This window comes from Drosophila navojoa, chromosome 2 (genome assembly GCF_054131105.1).
Source record: "Drosophila navojoa isolate 15081-1374.11 chromosome 2, UAZ_NAV_1.0, whole genome shotgun sequence".
NCBI lineage: Eukaryota > Metazoa > Arthropoda > Insecta > Diptera > Drosophilidae > Drosophila > Drosophila navojoa.
This window is the reverse complement of record NC_142890.1, coordinates 11961751-11983384: the sequence shown is the minus strand read 5'-3', so window position 1 is coordinate 11983384 and position 21634 is coordinate 11961751. Positions and strand designations below refer to the sequence as shown.

General features: G+C 46.6%; 6 protein-coding genes across 6 annotated transcripts; 2 read left to right on the top strand and 4 right to left on the bottom strand.

Moving 5' to 3' along the window:
* Positions 1-2161: 2161 nt before the first annotated feature.
* Cad89D (cadherin 89D) lies at positions 2162-10750 on the top strand (the record flags this gene model as incomplete). The annotated part of the gene is made up of 11 exons (XM_030388393.2): positions 2162-2491; positions 2582-3291; positions 3347-4307; positions 4369-4535; positions 4600-7719; positions 8586-8654; positions 8725-8961; positions 9413-9754; positions 9835-9978; positions 10037-10231; positions 10298-10750. Coding segments are annotated over 11 exons (6633 nt in total), but the record flags the coding sequence as incomplete, so codon positions are not given.
* On the bottom strand, positions 10722-11840 carry LOC108659281 (glutathione S-transferase 1-1). Its single transcript, XM_018112128.3, has 2 exons — positions 11600-11840; positions 10722-11474 (listed from the first exon to the last, which is right to left on the bottom strand). Exon 2 carries the CDS (start codon positions 11395-11397, stop codon positions 10765-10767), a length of 633 nt encoding a protein of 210 aa, XP_017967617.1. The 5' UTR covers positions 11398-11474; positions 11600-11840; the 3' UTR covers positions 10722-10764.
* A 164-nt stretch (positions 11841-12004) lies between these two features.
* LOC108659280 (glutathione S-transferase 1-1) lies at positions 12005-13475 on the bottom strand. The gene is made up of 2 exons (XM_018112126.3): positions 13099-13475; positions 12005-12779 (listed from the first exon to the last, which is right to left on the bottom strand). The coding sequence occupies exon 2, from the start codon at positions 12772-12774 to the stop codon at positions 12130-12132; it is 645 nt and encodes a 214-aa protein (XP_017967615.1). The 5' UTR covers positions 12775-12779; positions 13099-13475; the 3' UTR covers positions 12005-12129.
* Positions 13476-13618: 143 nt separating this feature from the next.
* Positions 13619-14923, bottom strand: LOC115564434 (glutathione S-transferase D1). The gene is made up of 2 exons (XM_030388733.2): positions 14791-14923; positions 13619-14433 (listed from the first exon to the last, which is right to left on the bottom strand). Exon 2 carries the CDS (start codon positions 14422-14424, stop codon positions 13798-13800), a length of 627 nt encoding a protein of 208 aa, XP_030244593.1. The 5' UTR covers positions 14425-14433; positions 14791-14923; the 3' UTR covers positions 13619-13797.
* A 1123-nt stretch (positions 14924-16046) lies between these two features.
* On the bottom strand, positions 16047-17216 carry Slbp (Stem-loop binding protein). The gene is made up of 2 exons (XM_018112125.3): positions 16916-17216; positions 16047-16855 (listed from the first exon to the last, which is right to left on the bottom strand). Exons 1-2 carry the CDS (start codon positions 17069-17071, stop codon positions 16253-16255), a joined length of 759 nt encoding a protein of 252 aa, XP_017967614.1. The 5' UTR covers positions 17072-17216; the 3' UTR covers positions 16047-16252.
* A 56-nt stretch (positions 17217-17272) lies between these two features.
* Positions 17273-20913, top strand: Rpn2 (Regulatory particle non-ATPase 2). Its single transcript, XM_018112123.3, has 4 exons — positions 17273-17423; positions 17512-18517; positions 18586-19893; positions 19964-20913. Exons 2-4 carry the CDS (start codon positions 17554-17556, stop codon positions 20782-20784), a joined length of 3093 nt encoding a protein of 1030 aa, XP_017967612.1. The 5' UTR covers positions 17273-17423; positions 17512-17553; the 3' UTR covers positions 20785-20913.
* Positions 20914-21634: the final 721 nt, after the last annotated feature.

The following is a 21634-nucleotide window of genomic DNA, read 5'->3' as shown; positions in this document are numbered from 1 at the left end:
CAAATTGTAACCCAGTTCTTTGAAAATTCAGGTTTATAGAAATCTAAAAATAATAAATCTAGACCGAGAAGGAAACATCATTAGCTGAGGATTTTTTCAGCAGCACTGCAAGCCCAAGAACATTTTCTTAATGATGTACAGCCACGTAACGACATCAGCTTTAATGAAGCTTAAGCTTACTTAACATTTGGATCTACCAAATAGGTTTACCTAACAGCAAATGCTTAACACGCAATTTGTTAACCTATTCAAGAAGTATAAATAAAATATATGCAATGAATATCGACTAAATATATGAGTGAAGTATAAGGACAAAAGGGAATACAACAAATAAATTTTGAGTAAATATTTGGAATATATAAAATATACATATAACTATGTATATAAAGAATATATCTCCTATGCTCCACTGTAATTAAAAAAAAAAAAACTCTGCCCTTCCACCTCTCGCATATTAGATGCGTAGCCAATAAATATTTCTCCCATATCCCAGAGTGCAGCAAATGCAAATTTCATTTTCTGAATCTTGGCTCCATTCGCATAAGACAATGAAATCGCCCCTTTGGCTTATACCAACTGCATTTCCGGCCCAATCACATCTTGTGGCACAATTGCAATGCTGCATTTCCATATTATATGCATTTATGTGTGTGCATATTTGTATGCGTTGGCATGTGTATATGGATGTGCGCCCTGGCTATAATCTGAGTTCACACCAAAACGAGCTAGAAACTGCAAGTAAATAGAAACTGCAGCTCAAATTGCAATGACTGCGAGCAACAGCAACAGCAACGACAACAACAACAACAATAACTTGAAGATATAAATATAAAAGTTGAGAATAAGAGACCGAAGTGGAAATACTCTTGTTGAGAGATCTTGGCTTTGATAGAAGAGACTGAATTTTGAGATAGTGTCACATATATGAGGAGAGCAGAATATCTGATGGGATATACTATTGCATATATATATGTGAAAATATAAGATTATATTCAAAGTTCTTCATAAAAGGCCAACAAAAGCTTCATTCTAGCTAAACAGTCACGATCTAAGAATTCCAAGTAATATGAATTATAAATATAACTTAGCTTTAAAAATGTATGAGATATAATTTTATAACTAATATTTCATAACATTTTTAATCGATATAAAAATAACAAAAATAGTTCTCGATTTTTGGAAATAAATCGATTTGATATAGGCATCCCTTTCAGTTTATTTTGATTATACATAAATATATACTGATAATATATAAATAATATATAAACTTGGTAGACATTCCCATCTAGGCGTTGCACATTTGATCAGTTATCTGAAATACTCTACAACAAGTTGGTATATGAAATGAAATAAGACTAACAATCAACAACTAAAGCCTACGAAAGACTACAAAGATTTCACTCCAGTAATAATAAGACAACAACAACTACAACAACAACAATAAGCAGCCTAGAGACAAACAGACAGAAAGACAACTGAAATTCGAGTTTCTCGCCGTGTACTAGATGTTCCGAAAAACACACACAAAAAAATGTCAGAAAGTCAGCCACTGAGGCAGTAAGCCAGTGGCAGAGCCCAACTGGAATCCGAGTGGCGCCGTCGCATCTTTTGTGTGGTTGCTTGTCACTCGTTGCACCGACTGCAGTGTTGCACTGCACTGGTTGGGGGCAAGTAAGATACTAGAGAGAAAAAAAACATTGTCTAATTATGTCATGAGGGTGGGAACTGAAACGCTGCTAGATGAGAGATGGCAACAGCAACAGCAACTGCAACAGCAACGGCGACAGTTGAATGCATGTGGAAAAGTGTTGCAACTGCTCATGAAAATCTCAGCTGTCTTCGGCTGTCGGTGGGCGGAACAGCGCCCAGCCACGCGACAAACGTAGAAAGTTTTTGGCCAGTTCCTCAAACAATTGGCCCAGCGATTCGTTTCGCACGTTTCCTCCGCGGAGATTTTCAATTGTTGCTTTACGAGATTTTTTCCGTTTTCGGTTCTCAGCGCGCAATTAGCATGCCAAATAAAAGAGAAACAACAATTTTGTGTTGATAATTTGTCAACGTTTTCGGGCGTACCTCAAACAGCACCTCTCTCACTCTCTCTACCTCAGCTTATCTCTCTTTATATCTATTCTTGTATTAATGATTTAATTTGTAAAACTTTTCCACTTTAGTGAGCTCGGGCAGTTGCGTTTTCCACGCGCTAGATGGCGTGGCAACGGAAAGTGAAGGTGTCCGCTTCATACGTCTGCGGGAGGACGCACAGGTGGGCAAGGAAATCCTACGGGTGCAAGCCTATCCACACTCCAGTGTGGCACTGAGGGGCGTCGATGCCAGCGCCGATCAGAAGTACTTCAATTTGACGGAATACAATTCAACGACTCTGGTTGTCAGTCTGGCCCGCTCCCTGGAGCGCCTGGTGGATCGGGATGTGCCCAAGAACTTGCTCAAGTTTCGCATACTCTGCGCTGGCAAGCATGAGAAACTGGAGGAGGTGCGTATAGCTTACTAGCCTTATCTATATACCCAGCTATCCTTCTATATACTGCTCCACAAAACCTGCTCCTCACTCTCGCATATACAGGGTAGCTACCTGTCCATCACGGTCTACATTGAGGATGTCAATGACAATGCGCCGGAGTTTCTGAATGTGCCTTATGTGGTTGACGTGGATGAGAACACGCCCGTGGACAGCATCATCTTCGAGGGCGTGCAGGCCTTCGATCGCGACAAACCAAACACGCCCAACTCGGAGGTCCACTTCAGCATGTCGACTGTTCCCGAGCAGCTGTCCGCCGATGGCCGGCCGTACTTTGCACTGAAAAGTCCCCACCGACCGCTGTTGATACTCAAGCGTGAGCTGGACTTTGACAATGGCATACGACAGTTCAAGTTGCCAATTTTCGTCTGGGATCGCGGCACACCCGCCAATCAGGCCAACACAACGATCACCATCAATGTGCGCGATGTGGACGATCTGCCGCCCAAGTTCACCGAGGGCGTCTATCGCACCAAGCTGAACGAGTTCTATCCCATGACAGGCATGCCCATACGCATACCCCTGTACTTTGCGCCGCCGATCATGGCCTTTGATCAGGACTCTCTGAATGCTACGCTCGTCTACGAGATCATTTCGGGCAATGAACGTCAGCTGTTTCGTGTGAATCCCCACAATGGAGTCATGTATCTGCAGAAGGAGATTGATCTGGAGGAGGAGAGTTTGCCGGGCAACACCTTTGTGGTGCAGCTGGAGGCTAGGCAGAAGGATAATCCTTTAAAGAAGGCGCTGGCACGGTAAATAAATCATTATATCTATTGAATATACCTTTATCCATAATTTCTGTCTTAGCATCGAGGTTGAGGTGCTTGATCTTAATGATAATGTGCCCGAGTTCGAGGCCGACTTCTATAACATTTCCATTGTGGAGAATTTGCCGACGGGCTTCAGCGTCTTACAGGTGAACGCCATTGATCGTGACCAGGGCGAAAACTCCGAGTTCGTCTATAATTTGGTCGAGAATGAAACCTCAGCTGGTGCATTTCGCATTGACTCTCGCACCGGCTGGATCACAGTGCGTGACGATCGTTTGCTCGATCGCGAGCAACGCAGATCCATTCAGCTGAAAGTTGAGGCCCTGGAACGCAATCCATCCTACCTGGACGACAAGCATCTGAAGAAACCCGGGCCCAGCTCGGTGCGAGTGGACATCACGTTGCTCGACAGCAACGACAACAATCCCAAGTTCGATCACGGTAATCTCTACGAGTTCAAGGTGCCCATCACGGCGCCCGTGGGCACCAAGATCGGGCGGGTGGCCGCGCATGATCCCGACGAGGGACCCAACGGCCAGCTGCTCTACGAGCTGCAGCGACCGAAGGGCAGCGGCTATATACCCTTTCGACTGGACAGCAAGAACGGCACCATCTATGTGGCTGGCCCGCTGCGGCGCGGTCGCATTGCTGTATTCGTGGAGGCCAGCGATCAGCCCACAAATCCCTCCGAGCGTCGATTCTCCTTGGCTGTGATTACCATCGAAGTCTATGCGACGATCGATGATCAGGCAATCGATTTTGTGGGTGCTCCCTATGAGTTCTGGGTGGGTGCCAATACGCCGCTGGGCACTTCGGTGGGTCAGGTGCGCACCACATTGATCTACGATGGCGAAGACGAGATCATGTACGATCTGCTGCATACCTACTCGGAGGGCGTGCCCTTTGCCATCGAGGAGCGATCGGGCATTATAACAGTCATACGAGAGCTGTCGGAATTCAAGAGGAACATCTACAACTTTGAGGCGGTGGCAAATTATGTGAGTAGGGCTAATAGAGTTTAGGATTTGCACATGAAATATATTGCAATTGCATTTACAGCTATTCGCCAACTCTTCGCAACCGCTAATCTCATCACGCAGCTCACTGCCTCTAACCACAGTCGCCTCAGCGGAGCTCAGTGACGAGGGCGTGCTGATAACGAACCTGACCATCCATGTGGTTAACAAGCCTGAGCCCGAGAAAGTGCCACTGCGACCCGTCATCGAGTGAGTAGTCAATCATCCCATTCCTCATCAGCATCTTTTCAATATCTCCCTTTTCTTCACCAAGGGAAATCAATATGAACATCATCAACTTTCATGTGGAGGAGAATCTGGTGGGCGGCATCATTGGTCAGCTGCTCTACAAGAACGCCCTGAACGTGGCCAACAATGAGCTGGGCACCTTCCGCGAGCTCTCCTCCGCCGCAACCAGCGGAAATTTAACCACGACGGGCAGCCGCTTTCGCAGTCGAAATCGCAGTCGCAGCTCCAAGTCGAAGCGACGATTGCCGCGTCGCCTGGCCGGGGACTCGAATCTGAAGCTGCGCTACATCATAGCCAACCAGCAGGAGGTGATCAACAAGATAACCATCACGGAGGATGGCACACTGCTGACCCTGACGGGCCTGGATCGCGAGCAGCAGGCCAGCTATGAGCTGACGGTCATTGTGGAGTACAGCACCGGCATGGTGAGTGGAGCGGGCATCTACCAGGTCAACATCAAGGTGGACGACGTCAACGACAATGCACCCAAGTTCAATGCGCTCACCTACGTCGGGCTAATCAACGAGAACTGCGCCGTCGGCACCGAGCTCTCCATGAACCAGGCCGTACAGATCCACGACGCCGACGAGGGCGTCAATGCCCAGTTCCGAGTGCTGCTGCAGGGCGACTACAGCGATCAGTTCTCCATAGAGTATGTCAATGGCAGCGCCGGAGGCAATGCCAGCCAGCACAAGCTCTCGGCCACCACGGGCGCCTTCAACATATTCAACCTGACCGACCAGTGGAACGAGGAGTTCAAGTACCAGGAGCTGCACAACTCCTTCATGCAGACGAACTTCAAGCTCAGCTCCGGCCCCTACTTTCGCATCAGTTACACTGGCAAGCGCGGCCTGGACAGGGAGAAGCAGCAGCTCTACAATCTGAAAATTATCGCCGCTGACACGGGAGGCCTCTCGGGCTATGCGCATCTGACGATTCTCGTGGCGGATGTCAACGATAATGGGCCGATGTTTGAGCGCATTTCCGTGTTCAAGGACTCACGCCTGGAGATACGCGAATACAATACGGACATGGAGATCTACTTTGTGGAGAGCTCGCAGGGCATGGCGATGCCACCAACAGGTGCCAACGGCATGATGCTGCCGCCACCCACCTATCATATACCCGGCTCGCCTAGGCTGCACTCGGAGCGCGAGAAGAGCAGCCCAGTTGCAGGAGGCGCAGGAGTCATAGCCCGCGCCAAGTCCCGCCGTCGCACGGCTCGCGCCCTTACGGTCAAGTGTCCACTGTTTGCCATCTACGAGGACACGCCCATCGGCACCAAGCTGCTGCAGCTGAGCGCCAGCGATGAGGACTTCGGTCGCAACGCCCAGCTGCACTACGAGATTAGCGGCGAGCAGGTGGAGCGTGCTCCGGGCATGCCACTGATTAAGATGCAAGCCGTGCGTCACTTTGCCATCGACAAGCTGAGCGGCGAGCTGACGGTCAACTATCCGCTGGCGGCCAACATAGAGATCTGGCTGAATCTGAGTGTCACCGACATAGACGGCCTGAAGGATACCACGTGCATGCGCTTCACGGTCATTGATGTGAACAACCACGTGCCGGCGTTCAAGAAGTCCTGGTACAGCTTCGATACGCCCGAGGGCGACTACAAGGACAGCGTGCTCGGCCAGGTGCTGGCCATCGACATGGACTACGGCGCAAATGCGAACATCACCTACTCACTGAGCGACCAGCACCTGCCGTTCACAGTGAAGCCCGCCTCGGGCGTGCTGAGGATCAACGGGCAGCTGGACCGGGAGCAGCGCGCCAAGTACAATTTCCAGGTGATCGCCAGCGACAATGCGGAGCCGATGCAGCGTCTGTCCAGCAGCGTGGACGTGGAGGTGAATGTGCTGGACATTAATGACAATCGGCCCGAGTTCATTGGCTACGACGACCAGGCCAGGGCGGTCAAGTACATAGCCGATGTGACCGATCGCACCCTGATGCTGCCCATCTACAAGGCGTACCTGGATCGCAGCACTCTGCCGGGCATGTTTGTGAAGCAGGTGAATGCCATCGACAAGGACTATGTGGGCAACGGCAATGGACTGGTGCTCTACTCCATATTGCATCAGGGGTTGCATGCGCCGGTCTTCCAGATCGACTCCCGCGACGGCACCATTACCACAGTCTCCAATATACGGGGCTACAATGATTACGAGCACCTCAATGTTTCTGTCATTGCCTCGGATCTGGGCAGCCCGGCTCTGTCGGCCACGGCCGTGGTGCTCATCAATCTGCAGGGCCAGGCAGTGACGGAGCCAACGCCGCCGCCCAAGCCAGAGATTCCAGTCAATGTGACCATCTTCCAGCATACATACTATGACGTCCAGCTGACCGAGAACAACGAGGCTCCAATTGAGGTGATGCGTCTCAATCTGACCGCCGGCCTGAATGCCGAAAACTATCGCTGGTCGCTCTGGCTGGAGGAGGGACTGGACGAGTCCGATGCCCATCCCCCCTTCGAGTATGATGCCAAGAATATGCTGCTGTACGCGCTCAAGTCCTTCGACCGGGAGCACATCGCGCGCTACCAGCTCCGGGTGCGAGCGGACCGCATCAGCCGGGAGCCGCGCAACTATGCCAAGGTGGCCTACCCGGTGGTCGACGAGCGGGTCGAGGGCCTCACGCCCAACGAGTGCCGCATTGTGGTGCGCATTGCGGACGAGAACGACAACTCGCCCAAGTTCCGGGGCAACGGGCAGCCAATCGTGGCTGTGCTGCCGCGCAGCGCCACCTTCGGCTATCACGTGACACGCGTCACTGCCACGGACCTCGACGAGGGCCTCAACGCAGAGATTCGCTATCGCCTGCTGAACGAGCCGACGCGACTCTTCGGCATCGACGAGCTCACGGGCAACATACGCCTGCTGGCCGATCTGCCGCAGGACGAGCGCATCTACGGCTTCGATGTGAAGGCCACCGATCGCATGGGCGCCGACGACGGGCACAGCGGCATCGTCAATGTCTTTGTCTACATCATAGACGAGGCCAAGCAGGTGCGCCTTGTGGTGGCCGGCATGCCCGTGGATGTGGAGCGGCGCATCGATAGTCTGATGGAGGCGCTCAGCTCGGCCATTGGCAAGGATGTGCGCGTGCGCCTACTCGAACCGAACTCGGCAGGCAGCGAAGTGGCGTAAGTAGCAGCACGTTTAAATCTACTATTAGATATTGTTAAGGTGTAGCCCTCAGGGCCTCTGGAGAGGGGCTTATAAGTAGTGCAACTTTGTGTATATCAGAGAGTTACATTCGTTGGCAGTGGTCATCTCACCTCATCATCTCATACCCACCCCACTCCAGTGACTTCTTCGTCTAGTTTTCTTGATAACACATATACTAATTATTATTTTCGTTACACCAGTTCAAACTCTCACTCTCTTATATTCTCACATGCTGAGAGTCAAAACCCTAAATTGATTTACAAAATGCACTTTCCATTCAAAGAAATTCCATCGAAATGTATTTGCTCAAATTTTCCTTCTAATCATTTGCTCTCTCTCTCTCTCTCAACATTTGTACAATGAAAGTCAAGATAATTAGATTATTAATATTATATAAAAAATCTAAAAAATTAATAAATAAATAAAACGACTACCAAGCAGTTTAACTACTTATATATAAAATTTTTATATAGGTTTATTGTGGAATGATAACCAAATAAATTAAATTATTTATATATAATTTTTTTTTAAATATATATAAATCGATTTTTAGAAACAATACCTAAATGAATAAAATTATTGTGATATAAAATTTTGCTTTTAAAAGTCTGACTACTTTTATATATATTTATTTATAGAATTTTTGTGCAATAATATATAGGTATTCCACTAATTATTATTTATTGTGATAGATAAAATTTTAAAAATATATATATAATTATTATATTATATAATTATTATTAGTCTAATTTATTAGCAACTCCCTCTCATGTCACATCCATCAATACTCAATAAGCAATCAATTTCTTACTCTTACTTCTACGCTCTTTCCATGCACCAGCACCAATGCCTATATCTATGCCGTTGACCCACACAGCAATGCCATTGTGGAAATGGAGCAGTTGCAGGAGTAAGTCATTAACCCGTGCCAGCCGATGCACAAACCATTAATGAGGCAATCTATCCAATCTGTCATCTAGATCGCTGGCCGGCCTGCAGCTGGACGCACTGCAGCTGCAGCAGCAGCATGTGGACAGCAGCAAGACGATGCCGCGCATCCTCGAATTGGCCGAGTTCGGGCAGGCGGCACGGCCCACGCACGCCTCCGCCGCCAGCCTGATGGGCGGACTGGAATTTCTCACCTTGGCGCTGCTGGCGCTGCTCAGCCTGGGCGCGCTCACAGCGGCCTGCTGCTACCTGTGCCTGCGCCAGAAACGGTAAACACAACTAAGCAGCAGAAAACCTGTAACTGTAACAGAAAGACTTGAATGCATTTGTGCTATACATACATACATACATATTTATATATACATCTACATACACATTTATATTGCTTTAGTTTAGTCTAAGGCCATCTAATAAATCTTTTTTAAGTGCTGATCAAATGGCTTCGTTGTTGTTGTTGTTGTTGCTTGCTGCTCGTTGGTTGTATGGGTTAAACCGGCTACTGCTGCAGCTCACCTGTCCGCTGGAATTCTAACTGTAAAAAAAAATCACATTACACAACAACAACAACAACAACAACAACGACAGCCTAAACAGCTGGTAATTAAGCTAAGCTTCATCAGAATCTGAATCGTTTGACAAGTGCCACTCGAATGCGAAACGCATTTGTGATTGTCGAAGTCGTTCCACAAATCTGAGCTTCTCATCTTGCTGTGCTTGCAGGCAGCTCTGGTCGCAGCGCGACTTTGCCGCCTCGGAGGCCGGACTCACGTATACCATCGCTGGCATCAACCAGACTCGCTCGCAGCAGCGACGCCAGCGGCAGCTGCGGCACACGCAGCGCTGCAACAAGGGCAGCGCCGTCGGCGTCGGCGTCGGCGGCGGCAGCAGTGGCAACGGCGGCCAGCCTCGTCCGACCAGCGCCTTCATGAACGAATCGCTGTGCTCCTCGGCGCAGACGCAGTCGACGGCAGCGGCCACCGAGAAACTGGAACAGCAGCTGCATCAGCATCACCAGCAGCAGGCGCTGGTCACACAGCAGCAGCATCATCAGTACCTGAACGAGTGAGTGCGAACAAGAGCAAGAAAAGAGATAAACAGAAAAACCAGTTTCCATTTCCATTCCCATTCCCATTCTTATTCAGGCAGCAGCAATGCCAGCGCGAATATATTGATGTGCCGCTGCCCAAGTCCATTGCCAAGGCAGCGGCGGCAGCAGCGGCCACTGGAGGCGATGGCGGTGCTCCGTTTGTGCTCAAGTACAACGCCTGCCAGCCGGTGAACAATCTGTGAGTTTGACCAGAGCGCTGTCTGATTCTTGCTTGAATTTCGTTTGATCTTTGCCAGCAACAACTATGAGACGTCGCTGTTCTCGCTGCACTCCACCGGGCAGGACTCGGGCGTGGAGTTCCTGAGCAGTCGGGAGCTGTACGAGACCTCGCCGGACTCCTTTCAGCGCGGCGCCAGCAATGGGGAGCTGCTCTGTCCCAGGCATGCCAAGGCGCACCTGGAGCTGCGCCAGCAGCCGCACACGGACAGCAGGTGGGTTGCATTCAGTTAACTATTTGGCAATTGTCTAAATCCGTTTATTGGCTTGCCCCATTCCAGCGATACCTACGAGGACTCGCTGAAGACGGATGAGCCCCTGGTTGCCCACAATTGCCGCAATAGCAACTGCGAGCATCGCGGCAATCCACACTCGCATACGCATCCGCATTCCCATCCGCATCCGCATCCGCATCAGCATCCACACTATCAGAATACCAAATTCGAGAAGCGCTCCTGCGTGCGCCACTCCTTCTCGGGCGTCAAGGACGATCTAGTGCAGCAGTCGCCGCAAATCTCGTTGCGTCCGCGTGGCCACGCCCTGCGCAACTCGATGAACGATCTGGAGCAGCGACTGCACAATCTGGAGCAGTCCTTCCGACGCCCGCTCGAGTTTAGCAAATCGAACTCCCTGTTCTAGCCCTTAGCTTAACCAAGTGCAATAATTTAGCGTGTAGCTCTCCTCCTCACAGTTAAGAGAACCAAGTGCAATAAACGAAGCTTTCTTTAATTGAATCATACTAGCTATTTCATTTCTGGAAGTATTTCTGGAACTCCAGGCAGCCGGCCCAGTTGGCGTGCCAGCCAGGTGTGTTCAGCTTCGCCAGCTCGTACCACCTGGCCACGTTGCCGTAACGCCTCAGGTCAAAGCCCGCCACATCGAAGGTCGAAACGCTGGCCAAAATCGAGATGTCGGCCAGAGTCAGCCAATCGCCGGCCACATAGCTCCGATCCGCCAGAAAGCCATCCAACAGCTCAAAGGCCGCCTCGATCTTCTTGTGCTGCTCCTCATTGGGCGCCTGCTGCTGGAAGATCTGCGGATAGTAGTAGTCCGCAAAGCTCTTGTACAACGTGCCCATGTCGAAGTACAGGCGCTGGTTAATCAACGCCCTCTGCTCAATGTTGGGGGGATAGAGCGGCGTACCCTTGCCATACCGCTCCGCCAGGTAGACCATGATGGCACGCGATTCCCACAGCGCAAAGCCATTATCCACCAGCGTGGGTATCGTGTGCTGTGGATTCACCTTCAGGAACTCCGGCTTGAATTGGTCCCCAGCGCGTGTATTGATAAAAATCAGCTTATCAAACTCAATGCCAATTGCCTTGGCCGTCATAATGACCGCCCGACACGGCGCAGATCCGGGTCGATAATACAAGTCCATTGCTATTGCTAGAGCTATTGCTAGAGCTATAATATAATACAATACCTATACGTATTCGTATTCATCAAGAGCTGTCACTAAATGCGCACAAACAAAGAAACAAAGGAAACCCAGTCAAGCGGCTCATCATTCATTTTCATGTTAATCACTTTCTTTGCCTAGATTACGTAACAGTATATCGAATAAAGTATTATAATTTTACCTTTTTCTATTTCTTTTTTTATCGGGCCTCCACTCCCCACACAGTTTTTCTAACAAAGAGCTTGAGGCAACTGAGCTGGGCTCAGTATTTAGGCATATATTTATAGCTATACCAATAGAGGTAGCGTATAATGGTATAGGTATAGGTCAGGTGATAATTGACGAAATTATTAATATATCCAAAGAGATAGCAGCTTAGCTAGGCAAAATAACAAAATTCAAGTTTAGTGACTCAGCAATTAGTGTCACATATTTCAACTAATTTCTTGTTGCCATGTTTTCAGCTCAAGCCCCACATTAAGGCAATTGGAGGTGTATCAATGTAAAGATAGATAATTCAGTATCTTATCGCGAAAGTGTATTCTCTGGTATCAGCACTTGCCCTCACAGTGCTCTAACAAATGAATAGTGATAAGATAGGGTCTGAAAAGTCGTTGACTTTTGTTTATTTCAGATACGAGGTTATATAATATTATGGCATTCATATCTTATTTTATATATACATATACTCTGGATTATCTGGCACTCTAATTATAGCTCCGACAAATACAATTTCTTGTAATACAAGCAGCCCTCCCAGTTTTCCTCCCAGCCGGGCACTTCTTTCTTGGCTGTTTCATACCACTTGGTTACATTGCTGTACTTGCTGAAATCATAGCCAGTCACCTCGAAGGTCGAAACGGTTGTTAGGAGCGGGAAATCGGCCACAGTGAGCTTATCGCCAGCTGCATACTTGAGGCCCTCCAACAATGTATTGAACGCGGCGAAAGCTGCTTCAATTTTTTTAAAATTTTCAGGATCAGCTGGCTTTTTGACATCCTCAAACAATTGAGGATAGTAGTAGTAGACATAGCTCTGGTACAATGTGCCCAGATCGAAGAACAAACGATGATTCACGACGGCCCTTTGTTTCGGATCTTTGGGGTACAAGGCGTCATCCTTGCCGTAGGCCTCCACCAGATATAACAGTATGGCACGCGATTCCCACAGCGCAAAGTCGCCATCAACTAATGTGGGAATCGTGTGCTGTGGGTTCAGCTTTAGAAAGTCGGGCTTCAAATGATCTCCTGCATCCAGATCCACTTGCTTCTTGTTCAGCTCTATGCCCAGAGCCTGCGCCAACATCAGAATGGAGCGACAGGGCGCCGAATATAGCATATAGTAAAAGTCCAACATATTTTCTCAAAAAAAAGAAATGTTATATGAAGTATTAAATTTATTTTATCTGATATTTCTCCAAAGAGAAAAAAGAATATTCGACATGAATTCACAGTATGAATAGTTCGACTGAATAACAGTTTAATACCAAATAGATCAAAAATAACCTGGACTACTAAGTTTTATATTTTGACTGCGGTTTTAATTTTAATCCGTTCCTTTTTCCAGTTGAGCAAATATTGCTTTTAAGAGTATTTAATGTAGGACATTCAATACGGGTTTGTTATACCCTGTTTTTAATTTACATTGTCCACTTTAAATTAATTCTTTATTTTTACTCACTCGTTATCGTACGTTTCCTGCCAACTGTACTTTTTGCAACTGAATTGAGATATTGTAAAGCCGCCCGCTATTTGATGAGTGCAGCAAAAGGAGAGCGAATTACAAAGAGAATTCGAGCGTGGACAAATATGAAAGCACACACAAGCTTACACACACACATATGTATGTATGTAGGCTTGCACACAAGCCAAGTCTGTGTGTGTAAGCAAGTGTAGAAATTGCAAGCAGGCGAGTCAAATTTAAATAGTCTACCCATAAAAATGATGCCCACACATACACATGTCACAGTATGCGACAAACGCAAGGTAAGAGTGTGTGCGAAAATCAATTGCTGGTGTTGCTACATACATACACACACCCATAAATAAATGCATACAAAACAAACAGTAAAATTTGAGTGAAGGCGGACAAAATTACAGCAACAACCTCACACTAACGCTCAAAAGAGAATGTGAAAAGCTCTTCAGTTCACTGAGAGCGCATTGAAGAATAACATAAAAAAAAGAGCCAAAAAAGTTGTATCTCTTAAATTGTACTCAATCAAAACGAATACTCTTTTATTTGAAGCAAAAATATCATTCGTACCGGTCTCGCTTGATGCAAAAAATTAGCGCACTACAATTGACGATATCAAATCGTTTTATGAGTTAGTTGTATGCATAAATTATGGATATAATAATACTCGACACGGAATGAAGCTTAATCGAAGAATTTACGGAACTCCAAGCAACCGGCCCAGTTCTCGTCCCAGCCGGGGGTCACCTTCTTGGCGTTCTCGTACCACTTGCTCACGTTCTCGTACTTGCTGATGTCGAATTTGGCCACGTCGAAGGTGGACACGGTGGCCAAAATGGCAATGTCGGCGACGGTGAGTGAGTCGCCAGCGACATAGGTCTGGCCCTCCAGGAAAGTGTTCAGGAAATCGAAGGCAGTCTCGATCTTCTTGAATAGCTCGGGATCGGCGGGTGCCTTGGCGAACAGCTGGGGATAGTAGTAGTTGGCAAAACTCTGGTACAGGGTGCCCATGTCGAAGTACAATCTCTGGTTGATCAGGGCGCGCTTCTTGGGGCACTTGGGATAGAGCGAATCGGTCTTGCCGTATTTCTCCACCAGGTAGACCAGAATGGCTCGCGATTCCCACAGTGCAAAGCCATTGTCCACCAGCGTGGGAATCGTGTGCTGCGGATTGATCTTCACGAATTCGGGCTTCAGTTGCTCGCCAGCCTGCAGATTCAGCAGCTTCTTGTTCAGCTCAACGCCAACAGCCTTAGCGGCCATGATGACGGAGCGGCAGGGAGCGGAGCCGGGCAAATAGTAGAAATCCATTTTGGTTTTCTATAATTAGAAGAGCACAGAGAACAAACGATCATTAGACGCGCTCCATTATTTCAGCAAAAGAACACAGCAAAAAAACATTCGAATGATAATTAAAAATCGCTCTATGTATGTATGCATATACATATACATATGTACATATGTATATAATCCTGTGATGTCATAGACATAACTTATAGTTATGTATGTATGTATTTCTTTTTCTCATTTAGTTTTTTTCCACACAATTCAAGTATTTTTTGTTGGCTCACAAAAACAAATTGACACACACTTTGATATATGAACATACATATGTACGTATTTAACTTGTATATTATGTACGTCCGTACATAGATATATACATAGGTCACCACTTACTTCTTGATTTGTAGAAAATTGCCGGCGCACTGTACAAAGTATCAAGCAACACTGCTGAGCGCTTTAGTAAACGACCGGCTTTTATAGACCCCCATCGGGAGTCACTCACCGGCCGCTATAAAACCAGAGAGCAACTTATCTATAGCTCGCGCGAGTATAGTGGACCTTCGGTTAACGAACAAATTTCGTTCCAGGTTTAAAAAAAAAATACAATTATTACACGTTTCAATTTGAAACAACACAATTTTTATGTTTTTCAATGGTTAATGGATATTATGGCTCTCTTATTTTTCTCTTCCTCTGATATTTTATGTGTGCGTTATACGATTTGTTTATTATCCGAGGGTCCACTGTATAGTATATGCACACACACAAGCATACTGCACACAGTTGCCATAAAAAGCGCTCGTTGATTTCGCGTGTTTGACGTTGTTTGTATACATGCATATAAAACTACTATCAAACGGCGGAATATGTAGCAGATATGTACACATATGTATGAATATATGTACATATGGATATCCGAATTATAACAAACGCAAGTAACTTGTACAGCATGCAACAAATTCCCTTCACTAGTGATGCCACAGAAAGCGTCAACTTTCTAATAAACTAAATCTGTGCTCTCAGCAGAGCAAAATTTTCGGTAATTTTTCTTTGCGAATTCAGACTTATTATTGCCTGACTCTTTTCACTGTGTAAATGTGAATGTGTGCGTATATACACTTGTTGCTGAAATGTACGTATGTATATATGTACGTAGTGTACTGTGGATATCTTTTATTTGTAAAGACTCGCATATAACACCAACAACTACCAATATTCTAATACTTGCATTCAAACAATTTTGTTTATGGCAATTTGTGTGAATTCTTTCCATCAACTTTTAGCCGGTATTTTATGTACATACATTTGTATGTATGTATATACCTATATATACATATATCGATTGGAAGGAAATCAAAAAAAGGATTGACCATTTTTGTGCTAGTCTAAATCATTTCTTAACTCTGAATCATTTACCAGATCTAAAAGTCCGCCAAGTTTCAAATCGAATAACAGTGCTCATTTTTATAATGTGACGTCACAACAGAGCTGTTAGTTAACATTAAAAGTAACGAAACTGCTCCTTGCATTACAGGGTTCTTCCCATTGAAATTCCCACGATTGAGTGAGCCTTTTGACAGTGGGAAGTTCCATGAAATGTGTCAATTCGCATTTTCTTGGAAGACATACATAAAGAGCCTCACGAAATATTTCAAGATCAAAACGACGCCATTTTATTAAACATTTGAAAATATGTTAACATAACATAACATACGCTGCCCCTAGCAGTCTTTTAAGGCTAATTCAATACAAACAATAATTGAGATTTTAACTTTTGCCGACTTTGTACCATCGTTTCAATATCCCCCCAATTATCCCTAAATATATGTTTATTCATAATATAAATATAACAGCTCTAATCTGAGTCAGAATCCGAGTCAGCTTCGCAGGTATTTGAAGCCTTTGCTGTGGGCGGATCATAGACATGCAGCTGCTTGCGCCAGATCTTCACCAATCCATCAAACGCCCGACGGCTGTACTTGCCAAATTTGTTTGGTGTCTTGGGATGTTCGCGAGTGCGCTCCTTCTTGGGCACCGTCTCCACATATCTTTCGTAGGCAGCTGTGTTTTTGCCATAGTCGATTTGCTTCTGACGGCGGGACAAAATGGCCGGATCTGCCTCTGTGTACGAGGATGAGGATGATGTTGATGAGGTGTAACTATTATGGCGCACACGCTTCTCTTCCTTGTGACCCTTGAAGTGATGCGTTTTGGCATGCTGATTAGCTTCATTAGTTGCGGACGAAGCGCTGCTATTTGGACTGTTGGAGCGACTATTGTCAGTGCTGAGTGTGGGCGGCGTTAGGGAGTGTCGACGCTTAAATGGCGTTTTTAATTTCTCTTCCTTGACTAGACGCTCAAACTTCTCCTCATTGCTGCCGTCGAGGAATTCCAGAGTCATTTCACGTTTTGATTGAGCAGCTGTGCTCCCGGCACTGCTGTTAAAAGATGACGAGGCCTGAAGGAGATACTAACTAATCAGCAAACTAGCTGGAGAGTATATAAGCATTATATATACCTCATCGCTTTGTCCCAGCTCGGCGCGAACCTCTTGGGCCCAACTGTTCAGCGGCTTCATGTCCATCGAAATCGATGAGCCGGATGAATTTAAGCTGCCTGCGCCTTTTATTGGTGTGGTTGAATCTACAGACATACGTTGGTCCTCGAACATCATTCTGTTGCTCTCGTATTTAGTTTTAGTTTTATTTACAATTATATGCGGTAAATAGGTGCGTCAGCGCAGCAAACTAGAATTTTGTGTTTTGCTTGCTTGTGCTATTTGTTCGCGCGTTTTTGTTGCTGCGATGCTAAATTGCGATTAACTTATATATCGATAGCTATCGATGACAATAGAATATAGGGCTGCCACTCATTGATAAGAATTTCATTACCAACACCGCACTATGTGTGACTTGCAGCACTCATACACACAAGCCAACATTATTCAACACTACACCGTTTGGTGATTTAGCGTTTTTTCGGCATAAAAGAAAAGTCTGTGTAACATTAAAAACTGCAATCCATTGGTAAGTACACACAAAAAATTACTTGTCTATATTGTAAACAGACAGTTTTTCGATTCAAATTATTCATATGTTACATACACTTTCGTAGAACATATTTATTATTGGGGACTAAAAACAACGCAAGCAAAAAATGAGCCTCACATCCGCCGCGGGGATAATATCCCTACTTGATGAACCGATGCCAGATCTCAAGGTGTTCGCCTTGAAGAAGCTGGACAACATTGTGGATGAGTTCTGGCCTGAAATATCCGAGTCGATTGAAAAGATCGAAATGCTGCACGAGGACAGGACCTTCCCGGAGAACAAGCTGGCTGGCATGGTTGCTTCCAAGGTATTCTATCATCTGGGCTCGTTTGAGGATGCGCTCACATATGCGCTGGGCGCTGGCGATCTGTTCGATGTGAATGCCCGCAACGAGTACACTGAGACAATCATTGCCAAGTGCATTGATTTCTATATTGCACAACGCATTGATTTCATTGAGAATCCAAAGGAGGCGAAGCCCGTGGATGAGCGCTTGGAGGGCATTGTCAATCGCATGATTCAGCGTTGTCTGGACGACAATCAATACCGCCAGGCTCTCGGCATTGCGCTGGAAACGCGTCGTATGGACATTTTCGAAGTGTCCATCATGAAATCGGACGATGTGCGCGGCATGCTGGCCTATGCCTACAATGTGACCATGTCGCTGTTGCAGAATCGGGGTTTCCGCAATCAGGTGCTGCGCTGCCTGGTCGGACTCTATCGAGACTTGGGCGTGCCGGACTATGTGAACATGTGCCAGTGTCTCATCTTCCTGGAAGATCCGCTAGCCGTTGCTGAAATGCTAGACAAGTTGACTGGCTCTCCGGTGGAGGCCAACAATCTGATGGCCTATCAAATTGCCTTCGATTTGTACGAGTCGGCAACCCAAGAGTTTCTGGGTAATGTACTCCAGGCACTGAGGGACACAGCTCCCATACCCACAGCGTTGCCCAGCACATTCAAACCCCAAGGCACAACAGCTGGAAATAGTGATACCACTGGCAAATCTGATGATGAGAAGGTTAAATCGCAAAGCGACGAGAGCATGGAGACCACTGACGATAAGGAAGGTAAGTTTCCATGCCAGACTTGCAATCGCTTCCCATTTATTTATAAATCTCCTTTTCTTGTTTCACAGGCGATGGCAAGATCGAACGCACCATTGACTCGCTGAACGACATGGAGAAGCTGCATCAGAAGAACATTGAGAAACTCATTTCCATCCTCTCCGGCGAAGTGTCTATTGACTTGCAACTACAGTTTCTCATACGCAGCAATCACGCCGATCTGCAGATATTGCGTGGCACCAAGGAGGCGGTGCGCGTCTCGATTTGCCACACAGCGACTGTCATTGCCAATGCTTTCATGCACAGCGGCACCACGTCGGATCAGTTCCTGCGCGACAATCTGGATTGGCTGGCGCGTGCCACGAACTGGGCGAAGCTAACAGCAACCGCCTCGTTGGGTGTCATTCATCGCGGACACGAGAAGGATTCGCTGGCACTGATGCAAAGCTATTTGCCCAAGGAGGCGGGTCCCAGCTCTGGCTACTCCGAGGGTGGCGCCTTATACGCCCTGGGTCTGATACATGCCAATCATGGCGCCAATATTATCGACTACCTGCTGCAGCAGCTGAAGGATGCCCAGAACGAGAATGTGCGCCATGGTGGCTGCCTTGGCTTAGGCCTGGCCGGTATGGGCACCCATCGCCAGGATCTGTACGAGCAGCTGAAATTCAATTTGTATCAGGACGATGCTGTAACCGGCGAGGCAGCTGGCATCGCTATGGGCATGGTTATGCTGGGCTCCAAAAATGCTCAGGCCATTGAGGATATGGTGTCCTATGCCCAGGAGACACAGCACGAAAAGATTCTGCGCGGCCTAGCCGTAGGCATCTCATTGACCATGTTTGCACGGCTTGAAGAGGCGGATGCCCTTGTCACCAGCCTCTCCACCGACAAAGATCCCGTCTTACGTCGCTCGGGAATGTACACCCTGGCTATGGCTTACAATGGCACGGGTAGTAACAAGGCTATCCGCAAGCTGCTTCACGTGGCCGTTTCTGATGTCAACGACGATGTGCGTCGCGCCGCTGTCACAGCAATTGGTTTCATCTTGTTCCGCACGCCGGAGCAGTGCCCGTCGGTGGTTAGTTTGTTGGCCGAATCATACAATCCTCATGTGCGTTATGGTGCAGCCATGGCACTGGGTATCGCTTGCGCTGGCACTGGGCTGCGCGAGGCAATTGCCTTGCTGGAGCCCATGGTTAAATTCGATCCTGTGAACTTTGTCCGTCAGGGTGCGCTCATTGCATCCGCTATGATCCTCATACAACACACAGACTTAAGTTGCCCCAAGAGCACCTTCTTCCGCCAGCTGTATGCTGAGGTCATCAGCAACAAGCACGAGGATGTTATGGCTAAATATGGTGCCATCCTAGCACAGGGTGAGTGAACGTCATATACATATAAAGTCGGCTGCATTTATAAATGACTGCTTTTTATCTCTGCTTGCAGGTATCATTGATGCTGGCGGTCGCAACGCCACGCTCTCGCTGCAATCTCGCACAGGACACACCAATCTGCAGGCTGTGGTAGGCATGCTGGCTTTCACCCAGTACTGGTACTGGTTCCCGCTGGCGCACACCCTGTCCCTTGCCTTTACACCCACCTGTGTAATTGGCCTGAATTCAGATCTGAAGATGCCCAAGATGGAGTACAAATCGGCGGCGAAGCCATCACTGTACGCCTACCCGGCTCCGCTGGAGGAAAAGAAGAGCGAGGAGCGCGAGAAGGTAGCCACAGCTGTCCTCTCGATTGCAGCCCGACAGAAACGCCGCGAGAATGCCGACAAGAAGGAGGACGAGAAAATGGATGTTGATGAGGACAGCAAGGAAAGCGCCGCTGCAGGCAGCAAAAAGGAAGATGAGAAATCGGAAACTGCAGTGAAGTCTGAAGACAAACCGGCGGAGGAGACCAAGCCCAAGAAGAAGGATGAAAAAGAGAAGAAGATTGATGAAAAGGATAAGGAAGCGAGCACTAGCGCGTCTGCTGACAAAGAAAAGGACAAGAAGGAAAAGAAGGAGCCCGAGCCCAATTTCGAAATTTTGCAGAACCCGGCACGTGCCCTGCGTCAACAACTGAAAGTCTTGAGTTTAGTCGATGGCCAGAGCTACGAGCCCATGAAAGATATCACGATCGGCGGCATCATCGTATTCCAGCACACGGGCAAGTCTGAAGAGCAGGAACTGGTCGAACCGGTCGCCGCATTTGGTCCAATGAACGATGATGAGAAGGAGCCCGAGCCACCAGAGCCATTCGAATACATTGAAGATTAAATGGGCATGTTGTTTGTCATCATCTAAGTAAATCATGTTTTGGTTTTTGAATATTGCATACAAATGTATTTTTCACCAAATTTACTATAAACAAAACAAAATGCAAAAAAAAGAAAATAATAAATAAATTACACAGAGAATTAATGCTAATCTATAATTACTCATAATAAATGTTCATCGCTTATGATGTAAAAAATTGGTTACTTCACTCATTCATTAAGAAGTTTATCTCATTTTTTATTGTCAACTAAAACATTTCTTTTGTTGTGAAATGAGAAAAACATTATCAGAATTATCTCAAACATCTCTGTTGTCAGCTGCCGATTCTACACGTTTTAATACTAAAGCTCACAACGGCCGCTATTTGATGTTTATTGATATAAACGAGCTTTTTTAAATTGTATGCCAAACCATTTCACAATGCCTGGAAATTGTTGGCGCTCAAATTTTTAAATTGTCGTTGATAAACAAATACGTTCTTCTCGCTCTATCTACAGTTCGGAGACCGTTTCATTCCGTCATACACACGCACACATATATAAACATGTTTGAGCGTGGTCGGTATGCGTGAGAGAGCGAGAGAAACCGATTTGAGTAAACTAAACAGGATTCATGTGTATCACGTCGAAGCGAAGTTACTCTTTCTTAAGTATTTTCATAATCGATTTATATATAATATAATTACAATAAACTTGTATTTTTATAATCGACTTATATATAATATAATTACAATAAACTTATGTTAATTTGATTTTAGCTTGAAATGTAATCGAAAGTAAATGAATAAATTTTGATTTACTTGTCAATTTAAATAGAATTTATATTTAATTTCATTCCACTCATAGAATGG